Here is a 16,603-nt window from a genome sequence, read left to right on the forward strand (position 1 = left end):
TCTCACTTTCGTAATACGTAAAATTGCATCTGAAATATTCGGGAAAATAGTACGGAAGCGCTTGTAATTTCGAAAAGACTCACGTTCCCCTAGGATGACCAAACAGGTACAAATTTCAGGGGCGGATCCAGGATTTTTTTTAGCAGGGGGTGCACTCGTCTCTTGCTCTACTTCAACACCAATAAACTACATAGCTTTTTTTTTTTTTTGCAGAATACCAGTTGTATTAGAAAACCGCAGGTCATCTCAGGGGGGGGGGGGGGTGCGTACCCCCTGCACCCTCCCCCTAGATCCGCCCCTGAATTTTATAGCCCCGCTTAGAATGCATTTATAGAGATCTAAAAGTAATCTAGATAGCCCAAAAAGTGTTTCAATGTATTAGTAGGAAACCGTCGATGGCCGCTCCTGAGTTTTGTGGGGTGCTTCACAGTAATAAAAGTCGTGGAAATATGTTAACTAACGCTGGGGAATATTGTAACTGAATTCTTCACTCATGCATTCAATCACGCTTTGGAGGTTTGAATAAATACATTTTTCGAGTACGTCAAGGGCCTTTGATTGGAACCACTGATTGAAACGTAAAAATTATGGCTTTTTATGGAAGTTCGCTGGCAATCTTTTGAGAGCTCGCGGACGCCAATCTTGACCCCGCATACTGATTGGTCAAGATAAATGACATGCGCATAATTATGCAACCTTTCTTGCACTGGTGGGAGGAAGGAAACGGAGAAGACGGCTTGGTTTTAACTGACTGTGTTACTGTTGAAAAGAGTTGGAAAAAGGAACCGCTGTTAGTAAATTGAAGAATCGATGTTGCCACTAATGATGGATCCTAGAATTGGCTGGATTCAACCGGAACAAAAGGGTCCAGCATATACAACATGGAGCGACATAATGATTCAGGATGTCACTTCACCATCAACGAATTTGGAAAATCTTCGTGCTGGAAGGCCGGACTATATCCCTCTGAATCATAAAAATACTTTTAGTGACGCAAAGGAGACTACTGCGTTAAACAACTTGATAAACGCAGGCAAAAGTCATGTTAGTAAGAAGAAAAAAGTTGAAAATCGAACCCCGTGGTGGTCGAAGGAAAAAAGCTATCCAGACGGCCCAGTTGGGTAAGTCGCCATTCAGGTCATTTCAGCGAGAATTCTTACAACGAAGAAGTGACAACCCTCACAATTGAAAGCTAATAAGTTATTCTTTCGTTTTATTAAGGCTTCATGAGGAAATTCTGGACTTTCATAATTTTATGAAACCTCGTCCTGCTGAACATAGGATGCGACAAGAAGTAATATCGAGAGTTCAAGAAGTCATCAAACAACTCTGGCCTACAGCTGAAGTACGTAGGGAAAATTCACATAATTTGCTCAATTTTTTTTGTTATAAATTCAAAGTAAGTTTGCTGAATGGTGTAACAAGTATGGGAAATGACGAGGTTTTGTTTTTATCGAACTATTTCAGGTGGAGGTCTACGGAAGCTTCCGAACGGGCCTCTATTTACCAACCAGGTGAGAGCAAGTAGCAACTTTTTGTGAGTCGAAATAAAAGGTGTTTATGATCTGTAACGTTTTGTGCCCTATTTTAGATTTTCCTCTCGTGGGTCTTGCTATCGCCAGTGTGAAATGTATCTAATAAAGATTATCGAGTAGTGAATGGATATTACTCTACAACCGTTTAAATGAAAAGCAAAACATGTACTGTATCTTTTCAATAAACCGTTTGTGGTGAGCAGAAACAAGGTTTTCGTGTAAACATTATGCAACCTGAAACCCCCGGAGGATATCTCTATTTTGAACATAAGCAGTTTCAAATAGTTCTGATGTCACAGTACCCATTTGTAAGTAGTTGTTATTCATTTAAAATCCGTTGCTTATTAGTGACATCGATATTGTCGTCTTTGGCAAATGGGAGAGATTGCCTCTATGGACGCTTGAACAGGCGCTAACTGCGAACAAAATTGCGGAGGTTTCGTCGATCAAGGTCTTGGATAAAGCATCGGTGAGACTAGTTTTTTCTTTTATAGTATATTTGTATTATGAACACAAATATCGCGACAACTCGTGATGATAAGCTTATATACAAGCTTAATACTCACTAATAAAATACAGAATAAATGAGGTTAAATTACCTCCGATGTTCTGAAAGCTTGTTATGTATTAAAGATGCACAAAAGCTTCTTTTCTGCTAATGTTTTCGAAGGACAGCTGTTTTTGTCACTCAGGAAAGGTGTAACAAGCTTTTTCCTTCGCGAATAACAAATCTGGAGGAAGTGACAACGCTATATAAATCACAAAATAGTTAACATCGCACGGGAAAATACTTGTTGAATATTCACGTATTGTACATGATCCTACTTATTTCGGTATGCAAATTCAATGCGGGTTTGTCCCTCAGTGAAATTTGAATATTTATGACCTTTGTTTTCAGACTCTTATTTTTTTTGCCTGGGGCATTATGTATAATACTTTGTCTATCGTCTACATGTAATGTCTCAAAAATTTCAACTACAAGATTTAAGCACAAGATTTTTGTGCAGGTGTGTCATGTTGAAGGACTTAATGTACTCTCACAATGATAAAAGAACATCATTTCTGTTATTTTTGGTCATAATGTTAAATTATTCCATATTTTGCCACTCATGAAGAATAGCCAGCTGTAGTTGGGGTTGTTTGGGGGCTTTTGAAAGTACCTACATGGTTCAGGGTTTTTGTTCACGTCAGTTAAGTAGTGTCATAATTTGCATTAATTGTATCAAGTGGAATTGTGAATATTTCAGAAAATTTTAAGTAAAATAATATTTACACAACTTTTGGCATCAGTTGAAACTTGTTAAATTTTTAGATTCTTCAGCCCAAATAAAGGATTTATACATGCAGTTTGATAAATGTAGTGGATATGTCTTAGGTAAAATCCCCTTTCAGGTTAAAGTAGTATTCAGCCTAGTTTGATACAGAATTTCCTTAATTTCTTGGCCCTAATTATTTATAGCAGAAAAAGGAAGTTCTGGTTTTTCCTGAGAAACAATTTTACCCGTACCAGGTATTGATATGACATTCAGTCCAGTGTTATTACAAGGATAGGTGTTCCATAATTATCTGTGCAGAAAGACCTTTTGAAGTCTAATTTCTAAATGTTATATAGAGCCAGAACTATAACTTTTTTAAATAAATAAAAAAAATATGCTTAAAATGATGACGAGCAAAATTATTCCCTAATTCACGAGTATACCATTTGATTACCTATTAATATCATTGGTAGTGCTTCTGATTGGCTGCAGCAAATTTTCATTTTCAGGGCTGAAAATAACGGCCGGTCAACGGACAATGTCCGGCCTGATCACGGACTTGACCGGTCAAACTCTGGTCATTTTGACCGGTCATTTTTGGATACAAACATTTTATTTTCCATACAGTTGTTGCTTAATGCTCTATAACCCTGCAATGATTTCTTTTTTCTCTGGTGTTTTTTGCTGCTTTGCACTAAACCCTTCTAAGAAAAAGAAAACCGCAATAAATTAATTTCATGTCGTCATGTCGTAATGAAACGCAACAAAGTGAATAGCAAACTGAGTTGAAAAGTAACGCAATGTTGCAAGTCGTGCTGTACTTTCTGCTTTGCTGTAATCTGTAATGTGACCTTCGTTGGGAATTCAAAGGAATTCAGGCAAATTGATCACAATTCTCAACAGGTCGTCCTGTGTTTCTCCGGGAATAAATGTTAGTGCATCGATTAATAATAATTTCTTTTATGTCGAACATGAATCTCATTTGCAGACTCGATTCCAGAATGGTCTGATAAAAATTTAAGCTAATCAAGAGGGAAGGTTGTCGTCTATCTCGGCGCTAGATTCTCGTTCTTGTAAACAACTTTATGCAAATTTCTGTTGACATTTGAGCCCTTTGCGATAAAATGTTGCGTGATGACTCAAATTTATTTATTGACTTCTGATGATAAACACGCTGTTTGTGGAACAAACTTCTCGCCAATGCAAATCAACTTCTTTGCCGAAAATATTAGCGACAATTCTTCTTTGAGGAGGTGACTTTCGATCACGTGCCAGGCAAGGAAAAAGATCAAGTTTCACCGATGTTCATTTCGGAACATCAACGTAAAACAAGCATGTGCAGATTTTGTAAAATAACCCTTTTTTTTTTTTTTGCAATTTCTTAAGTTTGCTGAACAGTATGTGTATTCCGTTTCCTGGACCTTGAGAGTTTGAAAAGGATTTACGCTTCACTTTTTACCTCTAGAGACCTCAGACATTGCCGTGCAATGATACTCAAGGTAGAACGTAACATTAAAACACGCGAAAACCGCAGAAAGGAACTCTACAACCTGCAAATGCATTTTTCACCAACTTGCTGTCAAAAATGAGAACGTCAATGTAGTAATAACGATCTATTGCCAGCATAATTGGATATTCCGTAGGCAAAAAAAAAATTATTAGTATTCATTATTTGACCGGCCAGAATCGGGGTTTATCCGGGCTAAAAAATATGTGGCCGGTCATCATGACCGGCAACCTGCTGTCAGTTATTTTCAGCCCTGATTTTTCAGCATGGAATTTCTGCACTTGTTCCTCAGGCATAATTTTTCAGGGAAACTATTGGTGGCATTGCAAATTGTCAATTATGCTGAGTAGCCTGGAAATCACAGTGTTAGAGCACTGGGCTCCCTGTAATTTTTCTTAGAGCACAGCCTTGCATTTTTCCTACCAGTCATGTGCAAAGTAACTGACTGCTAGCAGAGCATTACATCTCACCTATTTTTATAGTGTGCTGTGTATCTGTGTTTTGTTTTTGATATAAAGAAGCATTTCCTTTACAAGAAAAAGTCTGAGAATGTAAAAGTGATGTGCTGTCTATGAACAAAAATTTCTTGCAAGAATTTGAAAAGATTTTACATTGAATACAACTGAACAGTCACCCACTTTGCACTTATTCAGCCATGGTTATAAGGCAAGGGGTGATATACAGTTGGTGTTGTGGTGTTTGTCTTAGAGGGGGTTAACTGTTTTGATTTGACAACTGGCTTGCTTCAAATGGTGCATTTGCTGCAAAAAGTCTTCACCTGTACATAACAGTTGGTGGGCTTGTTGCTAAACCATTTTTGGCCACTACACATCACCCCTGACAATGACAAAATATTTTTTCAATATAATATAGTTAATATAGTAAATATATAATTGAAGATGATTTTTCAAGTGGTCCTTGTCAGGGTGGGTAATTGCAGAGCTATCTTGTTTCTATTGAGAGAACTGCAAAATGTTTATTGTACATGTAGTTCTAAACTTTGAGTGTGTTGGCTAAGACTTGTGATGCTGATCATTTGAGACTTTTCTTGTGATAATCATGATATTTACTAAGTTTAGGGTTTAACACTGAAAGTGGCAGAATTATAATTTTGTCTATCATGTGATTGACAAAGATGCCTTTCATGTGATAATCCAAAATACTGCACTATTCCAGGGGGCTTGTTGGAGCTAACACATAGCCCTGGTGATGTCTATCAAAATGATGTAACATAATGCATGCAAAAAAGTTAAACCCTGTGTCAATATTTTGCATTTTCAAGGTCTGTTACGGTTGCTTTATATGGTAGCAGTAAATATACAAAGCCAAAACATCTGATATCTTTAAAAAAATAACAATTATTAATCGTGGCTTTTTGTAACATTTTCTTTATTCAGGTGCCTATAATCAAAATGACAGACCAGAAAACCAGTGTGAAAGTGGACATAAGCTTCAACGTCCCAGCCGGGTTAAAAGCAGCCGACTTCATAAAGGTAAACCTTTTTGAATGACTTTCCATCATCTTTGTCTGAGAATGCAATGATATTATTTGCCCAGTAGTGTATGGCTGATGACAAACTTTTAAACAAAAAGCTTGCCATATTTACTGTGTAACAGAAAAACGCTTTCTTGTAAAATTTATTTTTTAATTTATTATTATGTGATGTGAATTTTAATCTTTTATGCAATGTTCTGTTTCTATATATCCATGTTTTTGTCCAAGGGTTTTGAATATAAAAAATTCTTTTGGAAAAAAAATTCATAACTGTAGTAATATATTCTTTGATAAATCTTACCTTGTGTTTCATTACCTGGATTCTTGGCTAGTCCATGATTTGCTTTAAAAAATTTTGGCTGTCTTTGAGAAAAGTTGTTTATTTTCTGTTAGGCGAGGTTGTTGAAATGGTTCCTTATTAATAATAAAAAGAGTCCTTATTCACAACAAAGAGATGTGGCTTTACAAAATATGGTTGTACGAACTAATTAAATATTAAAAGCAATCACAATCAGACAAATTGAAAGATACATTTCTTAATAAAAGATCTTTTAGAGCGTTCCATTTCGACTGCAGGTAAAATAAAATTATGCCCTTGATCTCGCAAACGTCTCTTTCTTTAAGGGGGCAACAGCTCAAAAAATGGGATGTGAGGGATTCTCTGTAATAGTTTTCCATAACTTGCAGTCCCAATTTTTTAATAACCTTACTTATAAGTTATTTGTATATCCAAACCTAAAGGCACGTTTGAAAAATGTCACTATGATCCCGTAACAAAGAAACTGGGGCTTAATAATTAACAGATTAAATAATGTTGTCGGTTGATCTTTAGGGTATGTAAAATATTTAAAGACATGTAAAATGAGTTTAAAACAGCTTCTAGCTTATTCAACAACATGTAGTTGTGAAAGACTCGTGAAGGAAATGGTTACCCCGGTAATGGTTTTTTCGGTGTCATTTGAGACTAAAGGCTTTATCCTGAATATCACTGAACATGATTTTTTTTGTTCATGGCACCTAGAAGAGGGTTTGCAAGGCAAACCTCTTTCCTGGAAATAAATTATTTTTTGTCAAAGTTCCTGAATTCCTGAAACTGCAAAAGCAGTTTTATAGGCACGTTGGTATGAGGTGTTAACACACATCTTAATTATTGCACATTCTGTTAATCTTGAGTAACTGGGGAAATGTGCATCCTTGGCTAAATGCAATAAGAATGTAGCAGTAGCTCACTTTGAATGGTACTGAACAACACAACAAAAACATCCAGAGTTTATATCCTGTCTCACAGGACTCGAAATTGCGACTCATATGGTCTCCAATGCGACTAACATTTTCTCCTCGGCAACTAAAAATTCTGGTTTAGTCACCACTTCGGCAACCAGATTTCTTAATGATTTAGATTTAAATTAAAAGAGTTAAGTTAAAACAAACATTTCATCTTATCGTGCTTTGCTTTCATCACAAAAAATGTGCCAAATCGCATAAACAAAGCCAGTTTACCTCCAAATTTATATCGACTTCTGTCTCTGATATTTTCAAACAATCAAATATGACGGATCGTGCCATACTATGAGCTGCATCATTTACATTATATAAACTGTCGACTGAAAATTTGCATCTGGCGACTATATCTCTCCAGTTTGTGGCCCAAAGGCGACCCGAGAAACTTTTTTTTAATTTTGAGCCCAATCTCAGCAAAAACCCCAAGTGGTTGACTGGTTCTGTTTTTCAATTATACAGGATCAGATAGAAATTTTCCCTTGCCTTGAACCCTTGGTGCTTGTCCTAAAGCAATTCTTACTTCAGCGTGACCTTAATGAAGTATTTACTGGTGGGATCAGCTCATACTGCCTTATCTTGATGACTATCAGCTTCCTGCAGGTGTGTGATTTGTGATTCCCAAATGTGTTCAATACAGGGTTAAATGAAAGTCAGGTTTACAGCCTGCTCGATGGGCAAGCTTTAGCTACAGTCTTGGGCAAAACTGTTGAGAAAATTGCATACTTGGGAAGCATTTTTCTAAACGCCGTAGCTGTACCGGTTCTTCCCTCTCCCCCTTACCCTGAAAGTAATGTGTATTCAAAAGAAAGCCTGATCCCTGGGCATTTGTAGGAAGCAACATTGAATTGGCGGAAGGGGTTTTCTTTCCCCAAAGGCGTCATTTTGGAAATAGTTTTGTTGCGTAGGAAAGTGGACATGATGGGGAAAACTTTCTCAAGTAGTTTTGTCCGGGATTGTAGCAGGTACTAGCCCAATGGTAACTAACCTGAATTTTTTGACATACATGTTAATGATTAATTTATTATTGTTAATTAATCAGTTACTTGCTTTATTTAATCACTGTAATAAAAGAGATAATTTCACTTTGCCAGATCAGCTAGAAAAACAGCTTTCAATCCACATGAAGTTTTCAGGAATTTAAACAATATTTGTCTCGCAGTACTTCTGTAATTTGTATTCCCCCAAAAAACTTCACTGGCCCATCAGGTAAGTTAAGAGCAGAATTCAGTAGCCCGAGTGCAAATTCCACTAGCCACTGGCTATCGGACATGACTTTCTTTGCACGCTGCTCAATAGGTTTATTTTTACAGTGGAACCCTGCCTATGCCCTAACTTTTGTTTATGCATTTTCATGTTGATATGGGAGAAAGGAAGGAAGGAAGGGTTTAAATGTTAAAATATTCTTGCTGTTGACATTTACTAAATGATAATTTTCCAAAATAAATATTTTCCTCTAACTTTTTTTCACGTTTTTCACACAGCACCGTAGAACACCTCCTTCAAAAAATCTTGGAGTGCTTTTGATTGAATTCTTTGAACTATATGGTAAACATTTTAACTATACAAATGTTGGAATCAGAGTCAAAGATGGTGGCACATACTTTTGCAAGCATGAGGTGAATGAGCAAAATAAAATATTTTATGGCTATAACAGACTATTTTCTTTAATACTACTGGTAAATACCACACTGTACCCAGCCCTATCAAAACATGTAGGTGGGCAAAGTCTGCATTCAATTTTATTGTTTGTTTCCTTTGTTTGACGGGAACTCACACCTTTTTAAATAGTGGTGATGATGATGATGGTGATGATGAAATTCCTCTAATAATACTCTGTAGGGTTTGTGAAGGGAGTAACAGCCATTTCTTTTATTCAACCCTTCAGACACTGCAACAAACCCACTTTTTCTGTATCAATTAATTTTATTTCTCGGTTCTTTGTCATTTAGGTTATGCTTGGTATGAATGATGTGTATAATCAACCTGCTCTCCTGTGCATTGAAGATCCTTTCACACCAGGTAAACAGAACATACCATATTTCCTCGAATAATATCTGTCCCTCAATTAATTGGCCCTCTCAAATAATTGCCCCTCTTTTGACAGAAATATTTAAGCAATATTTAAGGAAATGCGGTACCTTCAGTGTGAAAGTTGCACCCTATATGCTGTAGCTGTGTGACATTTGGGGTTTATCATTGTAGTGAAAAATGTTTCAATTCACCAGGCAACTGCAGGTGTTAGTCACTATATTTGTCCAAAGACCTTCAGTGCTATATGGGCTACCTAGAGTCATAGCCTATGCTGTGATGTTCTTGTGCTTTTTGTGCTCCCATAGTGATGTTTTTCTCCTAGGACTTAGTAGACAAAGTATTCAAGAACAATTCCAAATTCCGATGAGAAGTACCAAGCCCTCCGTGTTAATTCACCCTCCGTCTTACTTTTTAGATTTCTTATAACATTAGTCACCTCTCCAGGGGTTTCATTAAAAATTGCAGTAGCAGGAGAAATAATGTAAAGTAACAGGAGAATATTTTGAAAAGAGTGAAGCCCTTTCCCGGAAAGAGCTTGAAAATAAAGTTTGCATTTTAAACCCTGCTGAGATGGCTACTTTCTGTCTGACTACATCCCTACTGTCTAATAGCAAATTTTATTTCTCTTGGCTCCCTCGGGGAATAGAAACACTGCATACATCTACATGGTTTAAAAACATTTCGATCGACTTCTAACCCTGTTACACACTCCTAGAGTTGTGACATTTGGCTCTATCTTATTAAATACCAAACATTTCAAAGAGTGGAAATAAAATGATTCTCAATATGCTTTTACTTCAATTCAATATTTTAAAGATGTTTTCAATAGTGAAAGCACGGGCCATGAGAAACTTTTCCCACCTCTGTTGGCGAAACGTGCTTGTGCTAGACGTAACACATTTCAACAAATTCGCTCTCAGCACAAAACTTTGTGTGTCTGGTTTAATAGAGATCTATCAAATATTGATGAATATCTCCTCTTTGTTTCCTCTGCAGTGACCATTTATAATGTGCCATTTTAGAAGTCATTGTTAAAATAGAAAAATCTCAAAATTTGCATTTGCTTCATAGTAATTTGATACTCTGTCATTTATGTACGGAAAAGATCACCAAATTTTTTTCCATAGCAGTTCACAAAGAAATCGTTCTTTTTATTCATAAAGGTACTTGATTCTTATCGCTTAAACTTTTCTTGTCATAACTTTGCCACTATGATTTGTTCATCATGTACTTTTTTTGTTTCACGTTTTGCCTTTATTAGTATTTCTTCATTTAATAAATGTTCGCGTGCGAATTAAAAGTGTCGAGGATACAGTCAACTTTCCATGCTCAGCAAACCGCCTAATATTTTACACGTCCCCTGTTAGTTTTGTTGAGCTTAACTGCTAGAATTTAAATAAGTTTTTATGTATTTGTTATTTATTTAGGAATGTAAAGCAAGTGGATAGGCACTAAAATTACACATTTCTGGGAATAATAATTTCTTTTTACGTAACATATCCACATCTGATTTGTAAAATAGCCATACTTCAATGCTTAATGAAACCCCTGCCTCTCTCCTAACCACGCTCAACCATCTCCACCTCTGTCAAGGGCTTTCAATTAGACTGGCACCTGTCAGGGTATCCTGTTGTGAATGATCAATCATATTAACTGAATGTTTAGTAGAATGTTCTTAATTGCTTAAAAAGGCTCTGCTTCCCCTACCTGCTCTAGCATAAGCCAGACGACTCAGTGACTCTGGTCTAGCTAGGATTGCATCGTCTTTTTCTTGCATGTAATTAAGCTGGTAGGACAGTTTCAGTGCTTTTTTATCAAGTTTGTTTGAAGTATCCATCTCTGAATGATATCTGACTTACCAAGCTCATTACAGTGAGACTACTGTAACCGGGGCCACTTAGACAAAGTTGTCCAATCATATTACGGGACAATAACAATACATTCTAATAAAGTTGGTTGTGGACCAGTCAGCAGCTCGTAATAAGAACAGTAAGTTGCTCGAAGCCCCAAATTTAAATATTTATGGCAAAATGTTTTTCAAGAAAGCAAAATGTTTTACCAGGCAATGGTTTCTATTCTAAACATTACATACAACACCCAAGAGACATATCTGTCTGACACAAGCTGTTATTTTGTCATACATCAGCAATTTCTTTGCTTCCATTGCTGCGCTTTGCAATAACATGCTACCTCAAGTCGAAAATGTAACTAACATTTACGTTTTTTTGCCTCTGTCATTCACCTTAACAGTCCTCTCAGTAAATGGATGCTTTCATTGATGGGTTCAAAAGGTCACATCTGTAGGTTGTGATTGGTTAATTTCAGTCTATGTTGTTGATTTCGTTTCATGGTTTATGACTGGCAACTAACTTTCTCGGAATGTATTGTTATTTTCCGGTAGTCCGATCGGTCAACTTTGTCCAGGTTGCCCTGGTTATAGTAGTTACACTGTAATATTATTTCTGAGGAGTTTTAAATAAGCCTGTCCTCACCCGCATGTGGCTTTTTAGAAAATTCATGATTCAAAATAGTTATTATTGTGTTGTTGGTGGTTTACAGAGAACTACATAGGCAAGAGTTCGTATAAATTCATGGACGTCAAGCAGGCCTTTGAATATGCCTATGAAACCTTGAGCAAACCACTGTTGAGGGATATTGACAAGACTTCTGACAGGCAAGAAAGTGTTATAATTTTCTTAATAAAAGGTTTGGAAGCAGAAGTTTCCCAACCATTTTTTTTTGGCTGATACTGTAGAATGGAAACATATCTAGCTAGAATAATTTTTTTTATAAGACTTATCTTCTACAGCAGGTAAGAATAAAGTTTGTCTAGTTATCTATTTGGTAGTCTTCTACTCCTAAACCAGAAGGCCTGGCCCCAGTTTTTCAGTAGGTGGATAATGCTATCCATTGGATAAATGACTATCCACTGGATAGCGCAATTGGTTTTGCTAACACTTATCCATTGGATAGTTATTTATCCGGTGGATAGCGCTATCCATCTTTTGAACAACCGGGCGTGGTTTAAATGTATGATGCTCTCCCCCTGCCCCCCCAAAATGAGTGTTATTTGCTATAACTCTTAAGTGCGGAGGAGATAGCATATTGTTTTAAGAGTTTTTTTGTTTTGTTTGTTTGTTTGTTTGACATTAACTGTTTTTTGACTAGCAGGCTCCATGCTGATGAAGGTGGTTATCTTGGGCGGGTTGTTTCAGTGAAGGATGATGTAGTAGAGTATCGAGAATGGGTAGAGAGTGTCTGGGCACAATACAGTACTCCATTGATTACTCAAGTTAGCTGCCCAACAGTTCCAACGTATGCAAGCATAGCAAACAGGCATGCCCAGCCTGGGAATGTTATAAAGACTCAAGGTGTGACATTGCAGGACATGTCCAACAGAAGTGCCACTTGGCCTAGCTGTAGATCACAATCAAACGTGGAAACAGCTGTGTTAGAAACCAGAATGGCCGTGCAGAGGGAGTGGCAACAAAGTACAGACTGCCTTTATACTCTCGCTGGTGGTATTAGAACAAAACCAAGTACAAACTCAGTGTGGACAGCAACCTCTGTTCGAAAACTGGCAGATTCACTTGCCCAAGACAATGTTGCCAGGAAAAAAGGAGGTAATGAAATGAGGACTGCTGACAGCGTTCGGATAACAAAGCTATCGTCAAACTCAAAACCTTCACCCACAAACTCTAATCAGATAACTCTGTCTTCAGAAGTGAACTCTTACTCAGCAGTGACAAAGCACTCAAGGACTGCAACTTTAAAGGAAAATCTTCCTACTTCAACAAAGACCAGTGTAGTCAACTTGACAGCTAAATCTGTGTTAGATTCAGGTGCAACATCAACCAAAACTTCTGCAGTTGCACCATCATCAAAGTCAAAAGCTGTGTCAGCGTCACAGCAAATGTCAACAAACAATTCTTTTGCAATTGACTCCACGTCTAAGCCAAAATCAATGTCGTCTGGCTCAGGAAATGCTCTGACTAAGGTGCCTGTAGTTGACTTGACATCCAAGTCAAAGGCAGCATCAGTTTCAGGGCAAACTTCGACAAAGTCATTGGGACAGACTTCAGTGAAGGCGCTGGTGAAAATGCCTGAGAATGACTTGGCATCAAAGTCAAAGTCTGTTTCAACTTCAGGACCAGTAAGTGGTGGCTCTCACAAAAAGACTGAGGAACGAAAAACATCAGCTTCTAATAACAATGTAAGTAGCAACCATTCTACACAGAGTTTAAGTTTCTAAAGAATACATGGTTGACATTTTTTGTTTTTTTGAGGCTGAGTGAGAAGTAACTTGAGTTATTCATTCGTTTACAAAACGTTATGGCATGACCATTCTTGGAATGTTTTAATTTAATTTCAATTTTACAAAAAACAAATTGAATAGAATCTTTTTTATCTTTAACTGTGGCTGCTGTTGAAAGTGGTAGGGTCTTCATAGAGATATTCAGCCATGCGTGTACATGTTTATTGTAGGTAAGACCTGTTCTCAGGTTCAAACAGTCTTCAATCCAAGTTACTGTCAGGGTTAAAATCCTGGCATACAGCTAATGCTTATAGGTAGAGTACAGTTTTTACCTGAAAAGGGATTTTAACTTCAAGTGATTTCTTGTGTGCTGATTGGTCAAGAGCTATGTTTGATAAGAGTACAGACTATGGAAGTGATGTGTTGGCGGCGCAATTTGTTTTTCTCTTTATCGTGCATGCGATTTTCCAAGAAACTTCAACGGAAATGGACATCAAAAACTGTCAGTGTTATTACAATGGAAAACAATAATTTTCCATGGCCCGTTCTCTCATCGATCATAGAAACAACATCAAAATGTTCACAACTTTACAGTAAAACTACTCACCTATGGCTGGTTCCACTCAAGTTTTAAACATTTTGACGTCATTTGTTTGGTCAAGAAAAGTACAGATCATGAGAAATTGTTGATTTGTTAATCACCTTCAGCAGAAACTGTGATTTGCTGGTGTTCCTGATGCTCTGACGTTTTGCCTGCGAGCAAGTTCTCTCAACATCGCCCCAATTGAGGGAGCTTTCCTGCAGGCTACCTAATCTTAAATCCTTGCCATACTTAGTACATTTGCAAATTTTTTATACATTTTGGTATTTGATGTTAAAAGTAGCAAAATGAGAAAGTAAATGTCACGATCATTTAGAATAAATTATTAGCACGATAATCACTGCAAGTCTTGATTGATTTCTTCGCTTTAATCTTTTGTCACTAGCTGAAGTGCGTTATGTGTGAATTATTAAAGTAGTTATTCTTTTAAAATGTTTAGAATGCAGTGGTTGTCACTTCACCAAAGCTGGTCTCAAAGACCAGTAGTCACCTGAATAAAGACAATGGCATAGGAAGACAAGGCCCCCCAACAACAGTTTTAAACACAAGCAAAAGTAGTAACAACAATCATCAAAATAGCAACATTACTAAAAACACCAACGGTAATTCAAAGGTCTCGTCAAAGCAGAAGAAAGGAAAATCAGCAAAGACTAAGAAGGGCAAAAGTTCGTGACAGAGCACAGAGAAGCCTATCTTAGAATAGGCCTGGTAATGTCTTATAGCTTAAATTATCATTTACTATTTCTGTAACGAAAATATTATAAAAAGTAGAAATTCACTGAACATTGAATCAGTTAAAAAGAAACATATGAATATAGTTTTGAAAGAAAAAGATTAAAATAATTATATATTATTAAGCATTTTAAACAACAACAAAGACATTCCAATATACATGCAATTTCATCCCAGCTTTGTTCCATATGAAGAAGATCAGGTGAATGGTTTCAATTTTTTTTATACTCAGCTTTTTAGTTGTTGATTCTTGAATGAAAATGTTTTCAAACAACCAAGTGTGTAAGTAACACCTGCATGCTGCCCGCAAGTGTGGTGCCAAAGTATTGTTTGTTAATGACAACACAAAGAAATATTTCCCTTCTGCATGTAGTTGAGTTGCTTCCCGCAAGCTGTTCTACCTTTCTTGGATGAGAAAAACTAAAGAAGTGGGGCATACAGGTATTTCTTGAGAGCCAATTAATCATCAGCAAGAGAACATACACTGTAGGCTGTTGATATCAAATACAATTTCAATTGGAACTTAAAAGTGAACCCTTCCACTGCAAGGTCAAGTTATAGTGGAACAATTTGGCACTTGTAACTTCTAAATCTTTGGGTAAAATCCTTTGGTATTACCATTCAAATGAAACCTCTTCAGAAGAACTTTTGTTTTGTGCTATTATTTTATTTCCCATTATGTTACAAATATAAATTTTCATCATCATTGTTTTTTACATTGCCCACTGTTAAGTGGAGGGGTTAAATTTCTTGACGAAAATCCCCTTATGGTTATGTGATCATACGGTCTTATTTTCTAGTTTTCCAGCTCATTATAAGGTAGAAAGGAAAGGAGACTTCATATTAAGTCCTAATCCGTAATCTAAAAAGTAATAACCCAGTATGTGACCATAAATCAAAGTTATTTAAAACAAAAAATAACTTTCACTCGTCAAAAAAGTGGTGCTAGTTTAGGGCAAGGTATAGTAATATGTAATGCTGGACATTATGTACGTGGTCAGGCTAATAAGAACGACCTCTGCCACCACAGCTTTGATAAGAAAGAAATAGCCAATTGTTGCCTGTAAGCATGATGTGCATGTGCTTGACCTATTACAACCGTGACGACCACCTTTGGGTGGAGGTGAGATGCCTCTGTAGGTGGGTGACAATCATGAGGAGGGAGGTAGGGATGTGATGTGACATCATTTTTTTTTGTCAAGGGGAGGGGGCGGGGGGTGGTGGTTAAAACATTTATTTTCATATGATATCCAAACAATGAGAAGTGAGTTGGAAAAAACTTCATATTATTTATTCTTCCTTTGCCACAATAGGTCTTATTTCTTGATGTGTAATGTAAACATTTTTAAGTTGCCACTTATTGTGTTCAATATATTTTTCCTTGTGACAGTATATATACATCTGTGGGTTTGATAAAATACATATTTATGTGAAATGGGTAGATTTAATTTCATTATTGTATATTTTAGCATGCTCTGGATTTGATGTTAATTGCTGGCATCTTTAATGCATAACAATGTAAGGCTGAAGTGACCATAAACAGGCAGCATTTTATTTAAGAGCTTTTTTCTCGAAAGTTGTGGCTTACTTCATGATCTACCTTTTCCGCAATGTTGTGTAGCCTTCGTAAAAAGTTTCAAACAAATATGTGCAATTTTAATTGCGAATGCTTGTTTTCACCTGATTATAGTTTCTGTTTGAAGATTAAGGCTGTTTCAGGTGTGTAAGTAGGAACCTTTAAGAAACATTGACTAGGAGTACCATATTAAGGATGAGTATTTATGCGTTATTGACCAAGTGCGAGGCCAGGATGGCTGAATATTGGCTGAAATTTTCACATTTTTTTGGACTGAGACGAAGTTGAGGTCATTAAAAATGCAAAGAGGAACTAGACCAGCATCCAGCCATCT

General features: G+C 36.7%; 1 protein-coding gene across 1 annotated transcript; it reads left to right on the forward strand.

The window, feature by feature from the left end:
* The first annotated feature begins 709 nt into the window (after positions 1–709).
* Positions 710–15,771, forward strand: LOC140927502 (uncharacterized). The gene is made up of 12 exons (XM_073377163.1): positions 710–1,121; positions 1,222–1,345; positions 1,468–1,514; positions 1,884–2,004; positions 5,696–5,791; positions 7,534–7,674; positions 8,556–8,690; positions 9,024–9,093; positions 11,665–11,789; positions 11,824–11,825; positions 12,277–13,318; positions 14,401–15,771. The coding sequence occupies exons 1-12, from the start codon at positions 811–813 to the stop codon at positions 14,632–14,634; spliced, it is 2,448 nt and encodes an 815-aa protein (XP_073233264.1). The 5' UTR covers positions 710–810; the 3' UTR covers positions 14,635–15,771.
* The last annotated feature ends 832 nt before the right edge of the window (positions 15,772–16,603 follow it).

This window comes from Porites lutea, chromosome 2 (genome assembly GCF_958299795.1).
Source record: "Porites lutea chromosome 2, jaPorLute2.1, whole genome shotgun sequence".
Classification (NCBI taxonomy): Eukaryota; Metazoa; Cnidaria; class Anthozoa; order Scleractinia; family Poritidae; genus Porites; species Porites lutea.

Excerpts from the sequence above, each read along its gene's own strand:
- LOC140927502 (XM_073377163.1), top strand. The coding sequence starts at position 811 with ATGTTGCCACTAATGATGGATCCTAGAATTGGCTGGATTCAACCGGAA. Across the intron at positions 1,346-1,467 it reads AACTCTGGCCTACAGCTGAA|GTGGAGGTCTACGGAAGCTT; the intron begins GTACGTAGGGAA and ends GAACTATTTCAG. Across the intron at positions 9,094-11,664 it reads TGAAGATCCTTTCACACCAG|AGAACTACATAGGCAAGAGT; the intron begins GTAAACAGAACA and ends GGTGGTTTACAG.